General features: G+C 45.1%; 1 protein-coding gene and 1 non-coding gene across 2 annotated transcripts in view; both read right to left on the minus strand.

Moving 5' to 3' along the window:
• Window positions 1-1,391: 1,391 nt before the first annotated feature.
• Window positions 1,392-20,400, minus strand: part of LOC142297289 (extracellular calcium-sensing receptor-like) — a 31,219-nt gene continuing 12,210 nt past the window's right edge. Inside the window, exons 4-8 of the mRNA XM_075341537.1 lie at window positions 19,753-20,053; window positions 15,014-15,811; window positions 12,444-12,671; window positions 11,566-11,689; window positions 1,392-2,308 (exon numbers count right to left, since the gene is read on the minus strand). Coding sequence (XP_075197652.1) covers window positions 1,392-2,308; window positions 11,566-11,689; window positions 12,444-12,671; window positions 15,014-15,811; window positions 19,753-20,053 — 2,368 coding nt within the window. The remainder of the gene's footprint in view (window positions 2,309-11,565; window positions 11,690-12,443; window positions 12,672-15,013; window positions 15,812-19,752; window positions 20,054-20,400) is intronic.
• LOC142298205 (U2 spliceosomal RNA) lies at window positions 3,534-3,715 on the minus strand. Its single transcript, XR_012752416.1, has one exon. It is a non-coding gene; the product is annotated as a U2 spliceosomal RNA (small nuclear RNA).

Raw genomic sequence — 20,400 nt, forward strand, 5'->3', positions numbered from 1 at the left:
CTGATCTGAGTTGAGCGCATTGAATTCAGTGACCTCCCCTCAGGTGAAGTCATTGAACTCAATGTCGGATTGCTGGATTAGGCAAAGTCTGCACATTGAGTATTTGGTTGCAGACATTTCTGTACCAAAACAACATCTCCTGGCAAAATACCGCACCAAAACTGCATGTGTTTTGATATGGTTTTCATGCAGTTTTTTTGCTTGGAGAAGCACTTTTGATGCAGATATGTCTGCACCAAATACTCATTGTGCCCACATTGCCTAATCCGGTAATCCAACCATCATTGAATTCATTGACTTCACCCAAGTTCACAGCTGGGGTTCCCAAGGTACTCCAGCTGAGACCTCAGGTGAACCCATCTGAAGTGAATTCAGTGACCTCAACTCAGGTGAAGTAATTTAATTCAATGCGGGATTACTGGATTAGGTAATGAGTACACATTAAGTATTTGGGTGCAGACATTTCTGCAGCAAATCTGCATCTCCTGGCAGAAAAACGCATCAAAACCGCATCGCGTATTGATGCTTTTTTTCTGCCAGCAGATGCAGGTGCAGATACATTTGTTGTAGAAATCTGCATTAAACCTGCATCTCCACGCAGAAAAACACATCAAAACCACATTGCCTACAATGTTGTAGGTTGTGCATTGAAGTCCCAGGTAGACTCACAAAAAAGAAAAAATTACAATTTTGTAATTGTTTTTCATTTTATATTGGTAGTTTTATAGGAATAAAAAAATCGGATTTTTTCTTCCCCTCTAGAATACAGGGACATAGAAATACACTACTATGTCCAGATCTATGTACTAGTATAATCTGCTTCTGGGTTCACTGTCTGCAAGGGAGCGTCAAAATTACCAAATTTTGCTATGCAACATATCTTCATCATTGATGATTCATCCTCATCAATATCTTCATCGTTGTGGGCTATGGCTAATGGCTAGAGCTAGTGTATGCAAACTTGGAGGTTGTGAATTTGAGTATCAGGTAGACCAGATCACAAGAGAAAACATATATTTGATTTATGTTCATGCAGAGAGAGATGAAGGCCCTGCCTCCGAGGAGGAAAGGCTATAGAAACAGTTAATTATAGTGAGTTGAAGTCGGGACAAATCCCTGACGTGTCAGGACAGCGGGACTGACCCCTCAAATTGGGACAATCCAGCTGAATCCAGAAGAGTTAAAAGCAATGTTTATATACATATGTATTGTCTATTTGCCTTCAGGTCTGTACAACTTGTACATTTACAAATGTTCCTGATCTCTCATTTACTTCAACTATTTCAGACTCGCATAAAGCTCTTGACCCATAAAGAAACAAAAAAACTAATTTTTTTACCATAGTTTCCTCCAAGTTAGTAGAAAATGAATGAACGTATTTTTGTGCCATTTCACATTCCTTTTCCAAGGTAGGGGCGTGAAGTTAGGTTTTTCTTAGAATTTTTCTCTGGCTTTAGCAATATAATATAACACTTAGGAAAGAAAATACAAGCAAGCAATCCAGAAGCAGAAGAAAGAATAGCAAATATTTGCACTGCAGTAACATATTTGCCACTTGTGCTCACATAACCAGGAATGAAGATTACCCACACCATAACAAACACCAATAAGCTGAATGTTATGAACTTTGCCTCATTAAAACTGTCTGGCAAGTTCCTGGCCAAGAAGGCTAGGATGAAGCAAATTACTGCCAATAGGCCAATATATCCAAACGAAACTAGAAATGCCAACTCGGACTCCCGATTGCATTCTACAATTATCTTAGTCATTACAGCTTCTCTATTTTTCCTTGTGAATGAAGAAGTGGCTGATAAGAAACCAAAGCAGATGACAATCTGAATTATTGTTGTGATTCCAACTAATATTCTCTGATGAGAAGGGTGGAAATATTTCATCACACCCTGGTTGGGCCTTGACATTGTAAACGCTAGAATGACAACTAACGTCTTTACTAGGACACATGATATAGTTAAGACGAAGCTTATGCCAAACACTACCTGTCTAAGGATGCACAGGCAAGTGGAGGGTTCTCCAATGAAAGTGAAGGTCCCAATGAAAGACAATGTCAATGACGTTAAGAGCAGGAAGCTCATTTCTAGGTTGTTGGCTCTGACAATTGGGGTATTTCTATTTTTTATGAACACCACTATGACCAAAAGAGTTTGACAAATACCAAGTCCAGCAGCTGTAGAGAAGGTGATGCCAAGTGGTTCTCTAAAAGACAGGTAATCTACCTCCTTGGGAATACATGCATCTCTATTCCTATTAGACCAATAGTCTGGTGGGCACTTCATACAGTCTGTAAAATCTAAAAATAAAAATAGAATATATGTCAAAAAGTAGGCTATGGCAATATACAGTATTTATTAAAGAGGTTGTCCAGCCTTGGGGTTTGAGTCTGCAGTCACATTATCTGACTGTAGATTTGTGAATCCTCACAGCACACATTGTGCGGAGTCATGATCTCCAGTGTCAATTCCAGGAGCAGGCGGTCATGTGAGCACAACTATGCAATTTGCATACTTTTGGCGACTTCAATCTGATCAGACATGTTCAGCCTCACTCAATTCACTTGTACTTAGCGAAACCGCACACGTCTAGTCAGCAAGTGACTGCATGTTTGTAAATTGGGTACTTGCAATTACGCACCCGTTTGCTTATTCTCAGGTGTGACATCACACAGAGTGACTGCAGAATGTAACCCAAGCCTGGATAACCCCTTTAATCTATATACAATAGTATGTATTGCCTACTACAAATATATACAACCGCACTCTGCGTGCGCTAAAGTATATATAGAACATTGAATACATGAATTTTGAACTGTATTGCTGCTATATAGACTACAGGGTTTTAGTTTATTTATTGAAAGCCCAAGATTGTGCTTTCCACCTGAGTGCACTAAAAAGGTCTACTTGAAACCCTCTTCAACAGGAAATGGGTCTCCAAAACCATTGCCCATCACTCCGAGCCAGAAGGCCACAGCAAGGGTCAGGAACTAATAGCCTTCCCCAGCTGAAGCCAAGCAAAGGCCCAATTGTACTCCCAGCATCTGCCCTGGCTGCCACCCAAGGTGAGAACTGGGAACCTCCAACAGTTGACTCCCCTCCTGGGAGAGAAGAGTCTAGGGTTCAGGGGGGAGTGGAATAGGCCACATACTTCCCCTAATCCTTGTCTGGAGAGTAACCCATGAGGGGACCACATAGTAACAAAAATCCGAGTGTAAGGACACACGTGTAATGTGTACACACGTGTAATGTGTACACACAAAACAATGATAAAAATAAATTAAATAGTGAAAGTGTTCTCAGGATAATGATGACCGGACCTTCAACCAGGAATTGAATAATTTCCCTCTCCTTGCCAGAAAGTCCAGAGTAAGGGTGTGTGCTTATATAAGAATGAAAATTTGAAGTGCATTGAGCAAAAGTGCCATAATTCAAGTGGGTTCCCACACGACGTGAATTAAGACACCTCAGGGTCACTAGTCCTGGAGCACGTCGCACCTCGGGCTTTCAAACTTATCCATCCTAATGGCATCCATCCTGGGGGAGCCATGGTTTACACTGGATGGCTATTTGAGCCACCCAGCATACTAGCAAGTGCTAAAACCCCGGTGTGTATGATGTATCATTCTACTAAGGAGGCTGGTTCTACAAAACCGCCTTTTGAAATGATGCTACACTTGATCTTAGCCAAAAGGCCAAGACGCGATATATGTGGCGCCCCTGACCTGGTCAGGCACCACTGAGTACTGCACCCATGCTGGGGACAGTACAATACAGGTAATCCAGAAGGCTGACCGAGGTGTGACTACACAGGCGCATAGTGATCAGGTCTCACACATGTACCTTTGAGAGGACCCCTGGGGATCCCAGGAGGGGGCAAAGCCTTCACCTCCACTTGAGGAGTGGAGGGGGCGAAGCCTCCATCTCCACTCAAGGGGTGTGGTAGAGAGCCTGGTTGCTAGGTGGCGTAGGCAGGCACAAAGGGAAAAGAGTGGGAGGAGTAAACAGTCTGAAGCAGAGTGTGGAGGAGTGAGGAGCATGGCAGTGGAGCTCAGACAGGAGCAGCAGTGCAGGTCCCACGAGTGAGCCAGTTTAGTGTGCAGTCCAGGAAGAGCAGACGTGAGGAGCAGACCCTGGAGCTGTTGCAGTCTAACAGCGTCCGCGCAGTGACTACCGACGGGGGAGAACGGTCACCTGGTAGTGCTGCCTGAACCCCACACAAAGCTGGAGAGAGAGCCGCGTAGTGGAAAGTACGGAGACTGTCAGGGAGTACCAGGCCCAAACGGGCGGCAGATCCCGGTGCGGGGATAGATCCACCTTTCCTTGCTAAACCTGCCGGTGTGGGGACCTCAAAGCCCACGCCACAACACCCCAAAAGCCGCAGCCACGTAGCCACAGTTAGGGCCCATAGTTCACAGGAGGCAAGCAGCTGGAGTGATCTGGTCCAGGCGACAAGCAAACGGCAAACAAACGAGGGGAGTAGCTACTTCCCTGGGTGACCCCCATAGGGACTAAAAGTCGGGGTTACCACAAACCACAGAAGGGCTAAGGAAGGCGAGTCGGTAGTCACCCTCATCAGTCAGCCTGAAGGACACCTGGTTCCAGCCTGGTTCATCCCAGCTACGCCCGGGTTACTCACTCTGCCACCTTCTGTGAGTAAAACCCCTGAAAGACCTTCTGCTTGTGTGGAGTTATTCTGCGCCTTGTGGTTCCACACACTTACACAGGGCCCTGGGGCTTGCCTCACTCTCAGGAGGCTATCACAACTGACTGCACCCACCATCAGCCCCAGGCATCCCTTAATCTGCAGTGGCGGTCCCCACTGACCGCAATTCTGAGAGTGGCGTCACGACAATCCTAAATAGAAGATCTCCTACCTGTGACAAGATCCAGCTGCGTGGAGTCCCTGAAGGTAATGCACCGACACAACACTGGAGGGGCTTCACATCTGGCGTCACGAACAGGATAAGGACTAGACCTGTTCAGACAGGTGACCATGTGCCTGGGCGGTCCGCTTGGAAAATTGGAAGCGGCGCCATATTGCCACCATGAAAAGCGCGCTGAAAAACAACAGCAGCCCGCGCTGGGAGAAGTTACCGCCCACGAAGAGGTGTGGCTACCCAGAGATCCCCTGCAGAGTCCTGACCTCGCAAGTGATGAGAGCGGAGGCGTTCAGAGACGTCGGGACAGAAAGGGAGCCAGAAGCCTGCTGCTGGAAGAGGCAGAGCAGAAACTGAAGAGCCTGCAACTGGAGGCAGCGACGAGTCCACTGCTGGGAAATCGTGCAGAAGAAGGCGCAGAGGAAATGGCGTCTGAACGCAGAAACCCAGAACCAGGCTCCGCTGCCTGGTGGTATCGGGAGCTTGCCCAGTTCTGCGACCGACTGGAGACCCGGGTCGTGGAGCAGATCAGAGAGGAACGCATGGAGCTTCTGGAGATGGCTGCCGCGGTGAAGGCCTATGAGGAAAAAGCTGCGCGACGAGTGCCAGACCGAGCGGCGACGACTCAGACCCCGATGGTGCCACCGATGGGTGAGTCCAGTGTTGCCCCTGCCAGCGCGAGTGCCCCGACCCCTGCTGCCACGCCCGCGGTCCCTGATGAGATGCCCGGCGCGGCGACGCTGAACCAGGCCGCAGCCATACCAGGTGCGGCCCGCCAAGCCCAGGCCGCCGCAGAGATGCCCTGCCCGGCCCGCAAAGATCCGGCTGCCGCCGCGACCCTCATCCATGCCGCAGGTGTGACGCTGACCCAGGCCGCCGCCATGCTAGGCCCGGCCCGCCAAGACCCCACCGCAGCAGCGACGCCCGTCCGCGCCGCAAGTGAGGTGCTGGACCAGGCCGCAGCCACGCCAGGTGCGGCCCGCCAAGCTCCGATCGCTGCAGCGACGCCCAGCCCAGCCTGCACAGATCCCATCGCAGCTGCGACGCCAATTCAGGCCGCCGCAGCGATGCCCTGCTCGGCCCGCCAAGACCAGGCCGCCGCCATGTCAGGCGCGGCCCGCCAAGACAAGAATGTACCTCTGTTTACCCCGGCCTGCAAGGCCAGAGCAGACACCGCTCCCCAGTCTAAGGAAGTCCCTGCTAGGAAGTCCCTGATAGGAGAGGACCCCGAATACTGGAAGCTGAAGGCTGACCTAGAGGCCCAGTTCCCACAGGAGATGGTGGATCGGTATCTTCTCCCTCCGCACACCCCCAAGGCGACTCCTGCAACATCCACGCCAAAGAGTCCCCCGCCCGGGCCTGCTGATGACCACCCATCCCCGGCGCTGCCACCACAGGAGTGCTCAAAAGAACTAAGGGGGAGAGGAGGCCAGGAAGCTGAGGAGCTGACCCCGGAGCCATCAGCCGTGGATCCATGCCCAGAGCCAGAGATGCTGCCGTATTCCCGCTGGGATGAAGAGGAAGAGTTGCCTAGAAACCTCACCTGGGAGCCTGCAGGCAGTGAAGTAACAACCCAGCAGAACCCAGCCCGTAGGACACGGCGCCGTAGCAGAACCAAGCTTTCCCCTGCACCGCAGTCTCCAGAGCAGAAAGACGAAGTCATGGCCAGAGACTTGGAAGAGAAACGGTTCCTGAGAAGGGCCAAATCCCAGGTTAGAGGTCCACTTTGTCGTGGTGTAGTAGAGGATTTCAGTTTGAAGAGTGGATATGGTTTCATAGTAGCTCCTGGTATAAAAGAAGGCATATTTGTGAATAGAATTGATGTTAGAGCCCATTTGCCCAGAGGACATCCGGGAAGGAACTTACAGATGGGAGATACAGTGGAATTCACAATGCATCAGGGAGAAAGAGGATGGTATGCACTTGACGTTACGCCATGTACCAGAGATTCCTATAGCAACCCAGTTGTCTCCATACCACAAGAAAAAGAAACAGATACAGAAGAAGAAAGGAAAGATAAAGGACCCACTGATGAGACTACCTCCGATGATGAGAGAAATGAAGAAAACAACAGGTGCCGCAGCCCTACAGGCCCAAGCCCTGGTAAGGAGGAATCTATGTAAAGTAAAGAAAGAAGTACAGAAGTTACCAGTTTGACAAGTTTTGAAAAGTTTGCAACGTTAATGTTCAAGAAATGTGCCCACATGAACTAATGTGAGAAACCCATGAACCTTAAGGCTATGAACTGGCTATAGCCACAAACTCTCGCAGTGTAAATAGTTACCCCAGAGGTACCACCACCAGAGCCAGCCTGTTTAGGGGCTTGGCTCACCTGCAACCAGGGAGCACGTCCGTTTATGGGGCCTTGGCTCGCCTGCAACCAGGGAGCACGCCTGTTTATGGGGCCTGGCTCTCCACCACAAAGAGGGTACCTGGTCAGCACCAACCGTGAAGGCCGCCTCTGGATCCTGCCAGAAGTGGCTGAAGGCGCGGCTTCACCAGGCCAGGTATGCCCTGAAGACCACCAGCCCATGAAAGCCGCCTCTACATCCTGCCAGAAGTGGCTGAAGGCGCGGCCAACGAGAGAGGGTTTAGGGTGGGTTAACGGACTTGTGGGTGGAGGGTGGTGATGTATGGTACCTGGTGGTTTTAAAACGTTTTACCATGTTTTAATGTTTTATGCATTTTTAAATGTTGTCTTGCAGCCCGAGGACGTGCTGGTGATAACTAAGGGGGAATGTGGCGCCCCTGACCTGGTCAGGCACCACTGAGTACTGCACCCATGCTGGGGACAGTACAATACAGGTAATCCAGAAGGCTGACCGAGGTGTGACTACACAGGCGCATAGTGATCAGGTCTCACACATGTACCTTTGAGAGGACCCCTGGGGATCCCAGGAGGGGGCAAAGCCTTCACCTCCACTTGAGGAGTGGAGGGGGCGAAGCCTCCATCTCCACTCAAGGGGTGTGGTAGAGAGCCTGGTTGCTAGGTGGCGTAGGCAGGCACAAAGGGAAAAGAGTGGGAGGAGTAAACAGTCTGAAGCAGAGTGTGGAGGAGTGAGGAGCATGGCAGTGGAGCTCAGACAGGAGCAGCAGTGCAGGTCCCACGAGTGAGCCAGTTTAGTGTGCAGTCCAGGAAGAGCAGACGTGAGGAGCAGACCCTGGAGCTGTTGCAGTCTAACAGCGTCCGCGCAGTGACTACCGACGGGGGAGAATGGTCACCTGGTAGTGCTGCCTGAACCCCACACACAGCTGGAGAGAGAGCCGCGTAGTGGAAAGTACGGAGACTGTCAGGGAGTACCAGGCCCAAACGGGCGGCAGATCCCGGTGCGGGGATAGATCCACCTTTCCTTGCTAAACCTGCCGGTGTGGGGACCTCAAAGCCCACGCCACAACACCCCAAAAGCCGCAGCCACGTAGCCACAGTTAGGGCCCATAGTTCACAGGAGGCAAGCAGCTGGAGTGATCTGGTCCAGGCGACAAGCAAACGGCAAACAAACGAGGGGAGTAGCTACTTCCCTGGGTGACCCCCATAGGGACTAAAAGTCGGGGTTACCACAAACCACAGAAGGGCTAAGGAAGGCGAGTCGGTAGTCACCCTCATCAGTCAGCCTGAAGGACACCTGGTTCCAGCCTGGTTCATCCCAGCTACGCCCGGGTTACTCACTCTGCCACCTTCTGTGAGTAAAACCCCTGAAAGACCTTCTGCTTGTGTGGAGTTATTCTGCGCCTTGTGGTTCCACACACTTACACAGGTCCCTGGGGCTTGCCTCACTCTCAGGAGGCTATCACAACTGACTGCACCCACCATCAGCCCCAGGCATCCCTTAATCTGCAGTGGCGGTCCCCACTGACCGCAATTCTGAGAGTGGCGTCACGACAATCCTAAATAGAAGATCTCCTACCTGTGACAAGATCCAGCTGCGTGGAGTCCCTGAAGGTAATGCACCGACACAACACTGGAGGGGCTTCACATATATAGACTACAGGTAGTTTAGTATACTCAGAGTACAGTTGTATCTGTTTGTATATTGTAGCAATGCAGACACAACTTGCTCCTCTACATTTCATTTTGCTAATAGGTGTTTGCAAGTTTCATTTTTTGCCATATACATTTGGCAACAAGTGACTGAGCACTCCTGCCATCCGTCCAAATCTCTTTATAATTAGAGCTGGATGTTACCTGAGCATTAAATTGTGGGTTAAGGACCAAGAGAGGTAAGTCTGATCATAACAGGTTACCATCCACAAGTATTTCTTTGTAATTTACAGATGGGCCATATCATTTGATCAAACTGTGTGCTAAGAATCTCAATTTTAGAATTGTAGTCTACATAGCAGTAATGCAGTTAAAAATTAGTGTACTGAATCAGAGTGCGGTTTACTTGTTTCAATGCTTTAGCAATAAAGTCATAGCAAGCTACCCCTCTACGTTAATCTCATTATGTTACTAGGTGCTCGTCAGTTTTACTCTTTGTTATCTAGAGTATGAATCTATTGATTTTATTAAGTAGTACAGGCTCACCATTAATATTATTTTTAAACTGAAATTCAGTAAGCAAGGTTGTATTGAAAAGGTTAATAAGAGAAGATGGTAGAACTAGACTAAAAAAGGGTGAAAGTAATACACCGTGTGCAGAATTATAAGGCAAGTTGTATTTTAGAGAATTTTTTTTATTATTGATCAACAACTATGTTCTCAATCAAGACAAAAGACTCATAAATATCACAGTTTAATATTTTTGGAAGTTGGAGTGGATTTTTTTTAGATAGTTTTGTTTATTTTCACCAGGTAAACCAATATAACTGCACAAAATTTAGAAATAAAGATTTCTGACATGCCAAAACAAACCCAAAAAAATTAGTGACCAATATAGTCACCTTTCTTTATGATGACACTCAACAGCCTACCATCCATAGATTCTGTCAGTTGCTTGATCTGTTTACGATCAACATTGCGTGCAGCAGCCACCACAGCCTCCCAGACACTGTTCCGAGAGGTGTACTGTTTTCCCTCCCTGTAGATCATCTCTTATGAGGGACCACAGGTTCTCTATGGGGTTCAGATCAGGTGAACAAGGGTGCCATGTCATTATTTTTTCATCTTTTAGACCTTTACTGGCCAGCCATGCTGTGGAGTAGTTGGATGCATGTGATGGAGCATTGTCCTGAATGAAAATCATGTTTTTCTTGAACAATACCGACTTCTTCCTGTACCACTGCTTGAAGAAGTTGTCTTCTAGAAACTGGCAGTAGGTCTGGGAGTTGAGCTTCACTCCATCCTCTGTCCGAAAAGGTCCCACAAGTTCATCTTTGATGATACCAGCCCATACCAGTACCCACCTCCACCTTGCAGGCGTCTGAGTCGGAGTGGAGCTCTCTGCCCTTTACTGATCCAGCCTCTGGCCCATCCATCTGGCCCATCAAGAGTCACTCTCATTTCATCAGTCCATAAAACCTTTGAAAAATCAGTTTTAAGATATTTCTTTGCCCAGTCTTTATTGTATGTTTCTTGTTCAAAGGTGGTCATTTTTCAGCCTTCCTTACCTTGCCCATGTCCCTGAGTATGGCACACCTTGTGCTTTTTGATACTCCAGTAATAATGCAGCTCTGAAATATGGCCAAACTGGTGGCAAATGGCATCTTGGCAGCTTCACGCTTGATTTTCCTCAATTCATGAGTAGTTATTTTGCGCCTTTTTTGCCCAACACGCTTCTTGGCTATTTGCCATGAAACGCTTGATTGTTCGGTGATCACGCTTCAAAAGTTTGGCAATTTCAAGACTGCTGCCTCCCTCTGCAAGACATCTCACAATTTTGGACTTTTCAGATCCCGTCAAATCTCTCTTCTGACCCATTTTGCCAAAGGAAAGGAAGTTGCCTAATCATTAAGCACACCTTATATAGGGTGTTGATATCATTACACTGCACCCCTCCTCATTACAGAGATGCACATCACCTGATTTACTTAATTGGTAGTTGGCTCTCAACTATACAGCTTGGAGTAGGATAACATGTTTAAAAATTATGTGATCAAAATACTAATTTGCCTAATATTTCTGCACAGGGTGTACTGTGATATTAGGGTATTTATAATTTGAATATTGTTTGGATCAAAAAACAGGGGACATGAAGAAAGGTAGTAAATGAACTTTTCCATTTTTTTCAATTTTTCCTCCTTTACTTCCAAGAGCCATAAGTTTGTAACTTTCTACCACACTTCTACTGGTCCACCATGGTGGTCCAGTAGAAGCATGGTAGACACGCAAATCGGCTGTAGTCCATTCGCTCTGTGTCTCTCTTTTTCTCCTGCCTTGCCTGGACTTTTAAAATATGAGTAAATAAAGACTTGTTTATTAAGGATTGTGAGCGCCCACTTTACATTTTGTTACTCCATTTTTTTGTTGGATTATGCTTGAAGAAAGGTGTTTGATTATATTTTATGCGATTTGGTGCAACAACAAGGTAATGAGAAGAAGGGATAATGAATTATGAGATTACAGATAATATTGCTCTCATTGATACTATTCCCCACCATGGTCTTCTCACATCTCAGTACTAGGTACTCAGTAGTAATCCCCTTATGTTACAGCAGTACATCTCCACCCACCTAAATTTACATGCCACCCCACTACACATTATTATGGACACTATGAAAATAAAGTAAAAGTCTTCTACCAGTTCCATTGGATATTTCCCCATCTGGGCATGGAATACAATTGAAGCAGCAGGCTGGCTGTCCTTCCAAAATACTTTTTCTAAATCCAGGCTTGCAGCTTTTATTGCACTCTGATAGCGGAGGCTACGACAAAGGAATTACAGTAAAATATTACTGCAAAGTGCACAATAAAGGCCGCTTTACACGCTGCGACATCGCTCAAGCGATCTCGTTGGTGTCACGGAATTTGTGACGCACATCTGGCCGCATTAGCGATGCTGTTGCATGTGACACCTATGAGCGATTTTGCATCGTCGCAAAAACGTGCAAAATCGCTCATCGGTGACATGGGGGTCCATTCTCGAATATCGTTGCTGCCGCAGTAACGATGTAGTTCGTCGTTCCTGCGGCAGCACACATCGCTCCGTGTGACACCGCAGGAACGAGGAACCTCTCCTTACCTGCCTCCCGCCCACAATGTGGAAAGAAGGAGGTGGGCGGGATGTTCGTCACGCTCATCTCTGCCCCTCCGCTTCTATTGGGCAGCGGTTCAGTGACGCTGCTGTGACGTCGCTGTGACGCTGAACAAACCGCCCCCTTAAAAAGGAGGCGGATCGCCGGTCACAGCAACGTCGCAGAGCAGGTAAGTAGTGTGACGGGTCCACGCGATGTTGTGCGCCACTGGCAGCGATTTGCCCGTGTCGCACAACCGATGGGGGCGGGTACCAACGCTAGCGATATCGGTCACGATATTGCAGCGTGTAAAGCGGCCTTAATCCAAAGAGATATCACATTATTTTTTGTCAGTTTAAAGTAATGGTGGAAACTGTAATGCAAACATTTTTTTTTCGAATAGTAGACAAAGCAAAATGAAAAAGAGCTAAAAAACAATCCAAACCTGAGACTCATCTCCGTTCCACAAGGTACTGTGTTCATCAATCACTAGCTGATGGTCCATAAATGTGCTGCCATAGTAGCTCCCAACCTTTTTGTAGCTTAGAAAGCCATTTTCTCCTATGTGCCAGTTGACAATATCATACTTTGCTAGTGGATCTCCATTTTTGTCAAAGTAGTGATAGTTTCCTGTTGGATCTGTGAAGTTGACAGCTTTTAAAGCTTCAACCAACTGCACAGAACAAAGAACAGCAAATAGATATTTATACAGTCACAGGCAACGTGATGTGCTGCGGCATCAGACACTATAACTCCCAGAATGTGGTTCTAATTTATAATCATTACGTTAACATTTATGCATCTGGACGTACAGATAAGAATGACATAGATGGCCTCAATTAGACAAAGATAACATTGTCATGTACTGCCCAAATATTTATAGATTATACATGCTCATGTTTACTCTTTATTTCATAGATTTAATTAAGTGAAGAACTGGAATAAAACCTGCATTGCTAAAATTATGTTTTTCCTCACCACAGATCTAGCAACTACATGGTGGAAAAGATGTTTTCATGATATGTAATGTACAGTAGTACCTTGATTAACGAGTGCACCAACTTACAAATTTTTCAAGATACAATTCGTCGCTCTGTATCTTCTTTGCTTCATGATGCGAGCACAAATCTAAGTTATGAGCAGCTGCTGCATGATCATGTATGCCCGCTCAAGAAACTAACTGAATATTTCCTGCTGCCCCCATCATCCTGGGCGTGGTGAGCAGTGAGTACCGACAGCTGTTAGCATGTGGGAGAGCAGCACTCACATGCTGATCAGCTGTCTGCATCATGCTGCACACTTAAAAGAAACTCATACTCACCCTCATACCGGTCCCCCGCAGCACGATGTCCTCATCTCATGGAAGCAGCTGACGGCGTATGAGAGTGCTTCAGCTGATCAGCTGCCTGCATGAGATGAGGACGCTGTGCTGTGGAGAAGCAGAGGGAGGGTGACTGAGTATAATACTTTTTTAAGTGTGGCGTGATGGGGTCCATGTACCAGGATGGGGGCCATGTACCAGGAGGGGATCATATATACTGTACCAGGATGGGAGCCATGAACCAGGATGGGGGAATCATATATATAGTACCAAGATGGGGATCATATACCAGGATTTGGGCCATAACTAGGGGCTGGAATGGATTCATATTATCCAATTGGAGACATGTTACATATTATTGGCCCCTAGCCAACTGATTCTTTTTAAATGTTTGTCAACTTCCGTATTAAAACCAGTCATATATTTTCTATGCAGATCCATGTCATTTCTCTGGTCGGTCTGTATGGAAGAATAGTATGCATGCTACTAACAAATGACTCATGATTTGGATGCAGACAGGGTTAAGGTAGATGCACAATTAGATTGCATCACTGTAATTTTATGGCCTGCCTTAACAATAGCATTTCAATTAATTTTAAGGGGGGAAATTAAATTTGACAAAACAGCAAATTGACAACCTTAAGTCAAGGTATTACTGTATTAACTTTATATTTGATGTCAACATTGTCCTTCCATTTGATTCATGAGGGGGGGCTTACCAATGAAGTATAGTTATGTATACAGTAAAAGAGCCTATAAAAAGTCACTGTGCAATATATATGTATTAAAATTAGTTTTTGGTGTACAAATAACTTACAGTTATTAGTCCACAGTAATTTTTGTTTTGTGCTGTACATCTTCTTCTGCCTTCAACATTCAGCAAAGGTGATCACACATGCACTGTCGAAAATTCCTGCATATCTTCAACTACTTATAGGCTGTAAAGCTGACTGCATAATTCCCCCTCTTAGATTATGTGCACGTGACGTCTTTTAGGCAGTATTTTTTCTAAAGTACCCTTTTTTTGGTTTCTCCTGTCTTGTTTTGCTGCTTTTTTTTAGCATCAGGTATAAATTAGCGAGCAGCTTCTAAGCGGAAGCCATCTGAAAAATGGCAAGTCCTCTTCTTTTAACTGTTTTGCGGTTTCATAGTAGACCCGCCTGAAAAAGACATTGTATGCACATACCCTAACAAATAGCATGGATCAGCACAAGAAATAGAGGAGGAAGACAAAAGTATGAAGCTTTGGCTTTATCAGTACTTAAAAGAACTACTGGGAACTAGGTCAACAGGAACATCAAATAATTTGGTGCTGCTGGCTCTCCACAAGTCAAGTCAAGTCAGAGTGGAGAACAAGTCATTGGAGAAAAGGTGAAAAGTTAAGTTTGAATGATTCTTAGAAACTTTTTAACATTAGATGGCTGAATCCTTTAGATAAAGGTGTTCAAGGAATAACTCTCACCAGATATCATAATTAAAACTGCATACATTAACTGGACCTCTTAGACCTGTTAATGATTATAAAATATAAAAAAGGAGTCATCTGTGAGTGTAATATGTATGAAAACTGAACAGTGAAGAACAAATATCCATGCAATGGATATTATTATATTTTCAATGGTAAAATTTGAGATGATAAATACTAACATGATTAATCATACAATATAAAACAAAAAGCAGTGAGTTACCATTACCTGGTAGGGTTGCAGGCTGCGCCCTCTTGTACATGGCTCATTGTGACAAGACCATAAGCTGTTGAGCGCATGTGCAATAGCATATACCGCATTGTAGACATTACAGCTAATTCTCAGCTGTGACACATCTGTATATGAATTGTTCACCGATGTAATATCCTCATTACCTGTGCAAATCGTCATATTATTTAGTATTTTTGTAGGATCAGGCCAGGAGCACTCGAATGTGTGTTCCCAAAATGATTTAGTTATAATATCTGCTGGGCCCTGTTGAGTGTTCAGCTGAAAGAGGAAATTTTTAAGGCCTGGAATTCTCCCCGTGGGTATTGCCAGCCCCAATGTGCCACTAAAAAAACTGGTGTGCTCTTTTTCTATTACAAAAGCAGATGTGCTCCAGCCTTCACTTGCCAGCCATGTTCTACTAGTAATATTTTGCTTGGCTATTTCCCAAACCAGTGGCAATAAATTGGTGTCCCCCGAGAACACAATGATAACAATAGCTGAGGATTGTTTTATAGTGTCAGCAATCTGCAAGTATTTGGTCTTGGAATACACCAAGGGAATTGTCTCTGAGAACGCAATACAGACTCCAATTCGTACCACCTGCTCAGTGAAGAGCTGAACTCCAACCTTCCCATAGTCATTGTCTTCAGCCAGGGTTCCCACCCATTTCCAGCCAAAGCGTTGAACTATGGCCGCCAAGGCAGTGGTTTGAAATGTGTCACTTGGAATAGTCCGAAAGAAGGAAGGAAATTCATATTTATTACTCAGGACATTGATGGAGGAGAAATAGCTTACCTGGGAATCATAAGAGAATGAAATTAAACTTGTACTTTAATAGTGCAAGCCAAAATACAGAGTCCAGTAGTTCACCAATATACAGAGTGTGATTTTGCCATGGCACTTACATTTTATGACTATACCGTGTATATATATATATATATATATATATATATATATATATATATATTTGAGTTTTGTACACTATTACACAATTTTATATACAGCCGATTAAATAAGTATTGAACACATCACCAATTTTCTAAGTAATATATTTCTAATGGTGCTATTGATACGAATTTATCACTAGATGTCGGTAACAATCCATCCAATCCACACAGGAAAAAAAATCAAAGAAAGATGTCCATAAATTATGTCTAATAATGTAATAATGAGGAATGACACAGGGAAAAAGTATTGAACATGCTTGCTGAAATTTATTCAATACTTTGTACAAAAGCCTTTGTTGGTGATGACAGCTTCCAGACTCTTTCTGTATGGAGAAACTACATGCATTGCTCAGGTTTGATTTTATTATTATTATCATTATTATTTATTTATAGAGCACCATTGATTCTATGGTGCTTTACAAGAGAAGGTGTTACATACAGAGTACATATACAAGTTACAATAGACAGACTGGTACAAAGGGAAGAGGACCCTGCCCTTGCGGGCTTAAATTCTATAGGATATTGGGGAGGAGACATTAGGTGTGGTGTTCGTGGGGCAGCAGTTCAGGCATGGTGATGAGGCAGTGGGGTCATTGGAGATTATAGGCATCTCTGAACAGATGAGTTTTCAAGTTACGTTTGAAGCTTGCAAATGTAGCAGATAATTTGACATGCTGAGGCAGCAAATTCCAGAAGACTGGGGATGCTCGGGAGAAGTCTAGGAGGTGGTAGTGTGGCGCACCTGAGGCTTCCGTCGCCACAGGACATTGCACCCCATCCAGCGGTGTGATGTCCCATTCTGGGTGAGGAAAGGAGTGTACGCCGGTCCCCTGGCAAATCTACACAACACCCATTGTTAGGTACACACTGGGACCAGGGATAGTGGCAGCAACCCTCCCATGCTGCATGCTGGGAGGGGCCGTAAGACCCATCCCTGCTCCTATAGGGTACAGCTTAGCAACTGGGGAGGTGGGAGGAGCCACCAGAGTGCAGTCAGAGAAAGGAAGGTCAAGTGTAAAAAGTTGATGAGAGTGAGGGAAAGGAGGAGGAGGTCTGCAGGAGGCAGACGAGAAGGAGAAGCAGAAAGAAAGCTCTAGTCAGACAGGAGCTAAGGAAAGAAAGAGACTCTTCCTGGTGAAGATCCTGGGACTCAGAGGGTCCAGGTGACACCAAGCAGGGAACGAAGGGATTCCAGGGCCACGGATAGCTGGTGAGCTGTGGTGGCCTGTTCCACAGGAACATCGGTGGAGGGATCAAGCTGCAACAGGGGACGGTCCCTAGAAACAGAAGGAGTGAAAAATCATCTCCAACAGTGAAAACCGAGGCCCAGGGAAAGTTGCAAACTCCCCAGGCCACAGCCCACAGCAGAACCTCTAGAAAGGGGGCAAGTAACCGACAGGCAAGCTCCCAGCCCGGAGGCTGTTGTGGAGGCCGAGCCAGGTTCATCCTAAAAGAGCTAGGCTTAAGGAGACAGCTGAAGACAGAGACACTTTAGAGAGAAGGGTACCGGCTTTCATTCCAGAAATCACCCAGAAACGGCGGAGGTCCCTGACAGTGGGTTCCAGCCGTCCGAAGGCACCAGTGTGCACCTACCAGGAATTGTGAGTAAAGATCTTGGAATTGCACCCTCCGATGTTGTCTCAGTTATTGTCGCCTGCATAGACTTCCATTACACCATAGACTCTCACGAGCACCAACTGTGCCCCGGGGCACCGCTCCACCTGTGGGGAGCAGTACCATACCAGCTGCCATTCCATCACCCCATAGGCCTCATACAGCAGCGGCGGCTTTAGAGCCGCATACCACAGGTGGCGTCACGAACATACACTTTAATTACCCCTACGTCACCAGCCATATTAATTGACACCCACCAGGGCCACGTAGCCGGGCCCCGCCACCACTGACGACCCCCGGACTTGTCCGGCCCGGCGCCGGGTGTCCCATAGCCCTGGGGTGGGCGAGTCAGTTGCTTGAGGAGCGAATGAGTGAGGAGGAGAGAAGGAGATCTTGGGAGGAATGCAGACTACGTGTTGAAGTGTAGCAGAAGATTAGTTCAGTGATATACGGAGGAGACAGATTATGGACAGCTTTGTAGGACAGTGTTCGTAGTTGAATTGGATACGGTGGGGGATTAGGAGCCAATGGAGAGATTTGCAGAGGGGAGAAGTGGGGTCATGGGGTCATAGTAAGGAGAAAGGTGGATCAGTCGGGCAGCAGAGTTAAGGATGGACTGGAGAGATGCGAGGGTGTTAGCAGGGAGGCCACAGAGGAGGATGTTGCAATGATCGAGGTGGAAGATTATGAGGGCATGCACTAGCATTTTCATAGTTTGAGAATTGAGAAAGGGATGGATTCTGGAAATTTTGACCCATTCTTCCACACAAACACTCTACAAATCCTGAAGGTTACATGGGGGCTCCTTCTCTGAACTCTGAGCTTTAGTTGCTTTCATAAATTTTCTATTGGATTTAGCCCAGGTGATTGCCTGGGACAGTCTTGCATTTTTATTTTCTTCTTCTGAAACCAATTGAGAGTTTCCTTGCCTGAGTGTTTGACATATCTGTCTTGCTGAAATGTCCACCCTTGTTACATCTTCATCATCCTGGTAGATGGCAGCAGATTTTTATCAAGAATATATCAGTACATTTGCCTATTCATCCTTCCTTTATATGAAGTTTGTCAGTGCCATATGCTGAAAAACAGCTTCAAACCATGTTGTTCTCACCTCCAAACTTCACTGTTGGTATGGTGATAAAGGCCTCCAAACAAGGTGTATATTATGGCATCCAAAGAGTTTTATTTTGGTTTTATCTGTCCAGACTATATTCTCCCAGCATTTCACAGGCTTGTCTTAATATTGTTGCGCAAACTTTAAACTCACTTAAACATACTTATTGTTCAGCAATGGAGTCTTGTGTGGTGTGTATACATTACTGCATTACTGCAAAACAAACAAACAAAACAAAAAACAAACAAAGCGATGGTACCTGCTGATTCCAGGTCTTTCTGTAGCTCTTCATGGGTTGTTCTTGGCTCTTGGACAACTCTTCTGATAATTATTTTCACTCCTCTGTCTGAAATTTTGAGTGGAACACCTGATTGTGGCCGGTTTATGGTGCAATGGTGTTCATTCCACTTCCGGATTATGGCCCCAACAGTGCTCACTGGTAGCTTTCAGTAGTTTGGAAATTCTACAACTAATTCCATCAGTATGTTTAAAAGGTTGCAAACGTCTTAAGACAGTTTATTGGTTTTATACATCATGAGATGTTTCTTTTGTGGCACTTTGGTAATGAGATATGTTTTTATAGGCCATCAGTTAAACCAGCTGATATTATTTTTCAATAGGTGGCAGGATTGCTTTAGATTTCTAATAGATTTCCGCTGGGGTCATGATTTTCCATAGCTTTTGCACCTCTCTTTCTGCATGTGTTCAATACTTTTTCTTTGTGTAATTTCTCATTATTACACATAACTTAATTTATGGAAATCTTTGGTTCAGTTTCTTTGCCTGTGTGGAATTGGATAAGTTGTTACTGACATCTGGTGAGAATTTCATGTCAAGCACCTTTAGAAATATATTTCCTTAGAATATTGATGACATGCTCAATACTTATTTTACCAGCTGTGCAAATATATATATATATATATATATATATATATATATATATATATATATATATATATATATAAAATATATATATATATATATATATATATATATATATATATATATATATATATATATATATATATTTATATATAACATGCATTTTACCATAAATTTACCTGTGGATAGTGGTATGTGCCCAATATCCTTGCCATTGCTATGGATATAACAGAAGCTGATTCCCCAATAACAGCAGATAATGTAGAGTTTTCCTGGCATTGATAATTTGGAATACCTTTTGCTTCAGGTCCGGATCCAGAGATCAGCGTGAACATTTGTTTAGTGACTTCTGCTATATTATCACAAGTATCATACAATGAATAGCCTACTGATATGTTAGGAAGGAGGTGAGTGTTATTATTTATCTCTTCTATGGCATAGATCATCGTTCTCATCCAACGGAAGCTCCTAAAATCAAAGCTGAAGATAAATATGTATAAAAATATGTATATTATTAATATATTATTATTTCACAGACTACATGATCTAAAACTTGAGTATATAACATTCTCCAAAAATGTAGGGAAACAGATTTTAGACTCTTGGGTTTGCAACTTTGTAATATTTCAATAGGATATGACCTAATGAGGAGACCTTTTTCCAAGAGGATTACAGTTCCCCCAAATCTTCTAGTCTGTTTCCATTCTCTGACATCCTTAAATATTCAACCTTTATTTTACTTCTTTTTTTCCCTTTTCTCAGTTTTCCCCTCAAATTCTGTTCCTCACATTTTCTTAAAATCCCAGCTTAGTCTAGATCTAGTTCTA

Source organism: Anomaloglossus baeobatrachus, chromosome 3, assembly GCF_048569485.1.
Source record: "Anomaloglossus baeobatrachus isolate aAnoBae1 chromosome 3, aAnoBae1.hap1, whole genome shotgun sequence".
NCBI classification, from domain to species: domain Eukaryota; kingdom Metazoa; phylum Chordata; class Amphibia; order Anura; family Aromobatidae; genus Anomaloglossus; species Anomaloglossus baeobatrachus.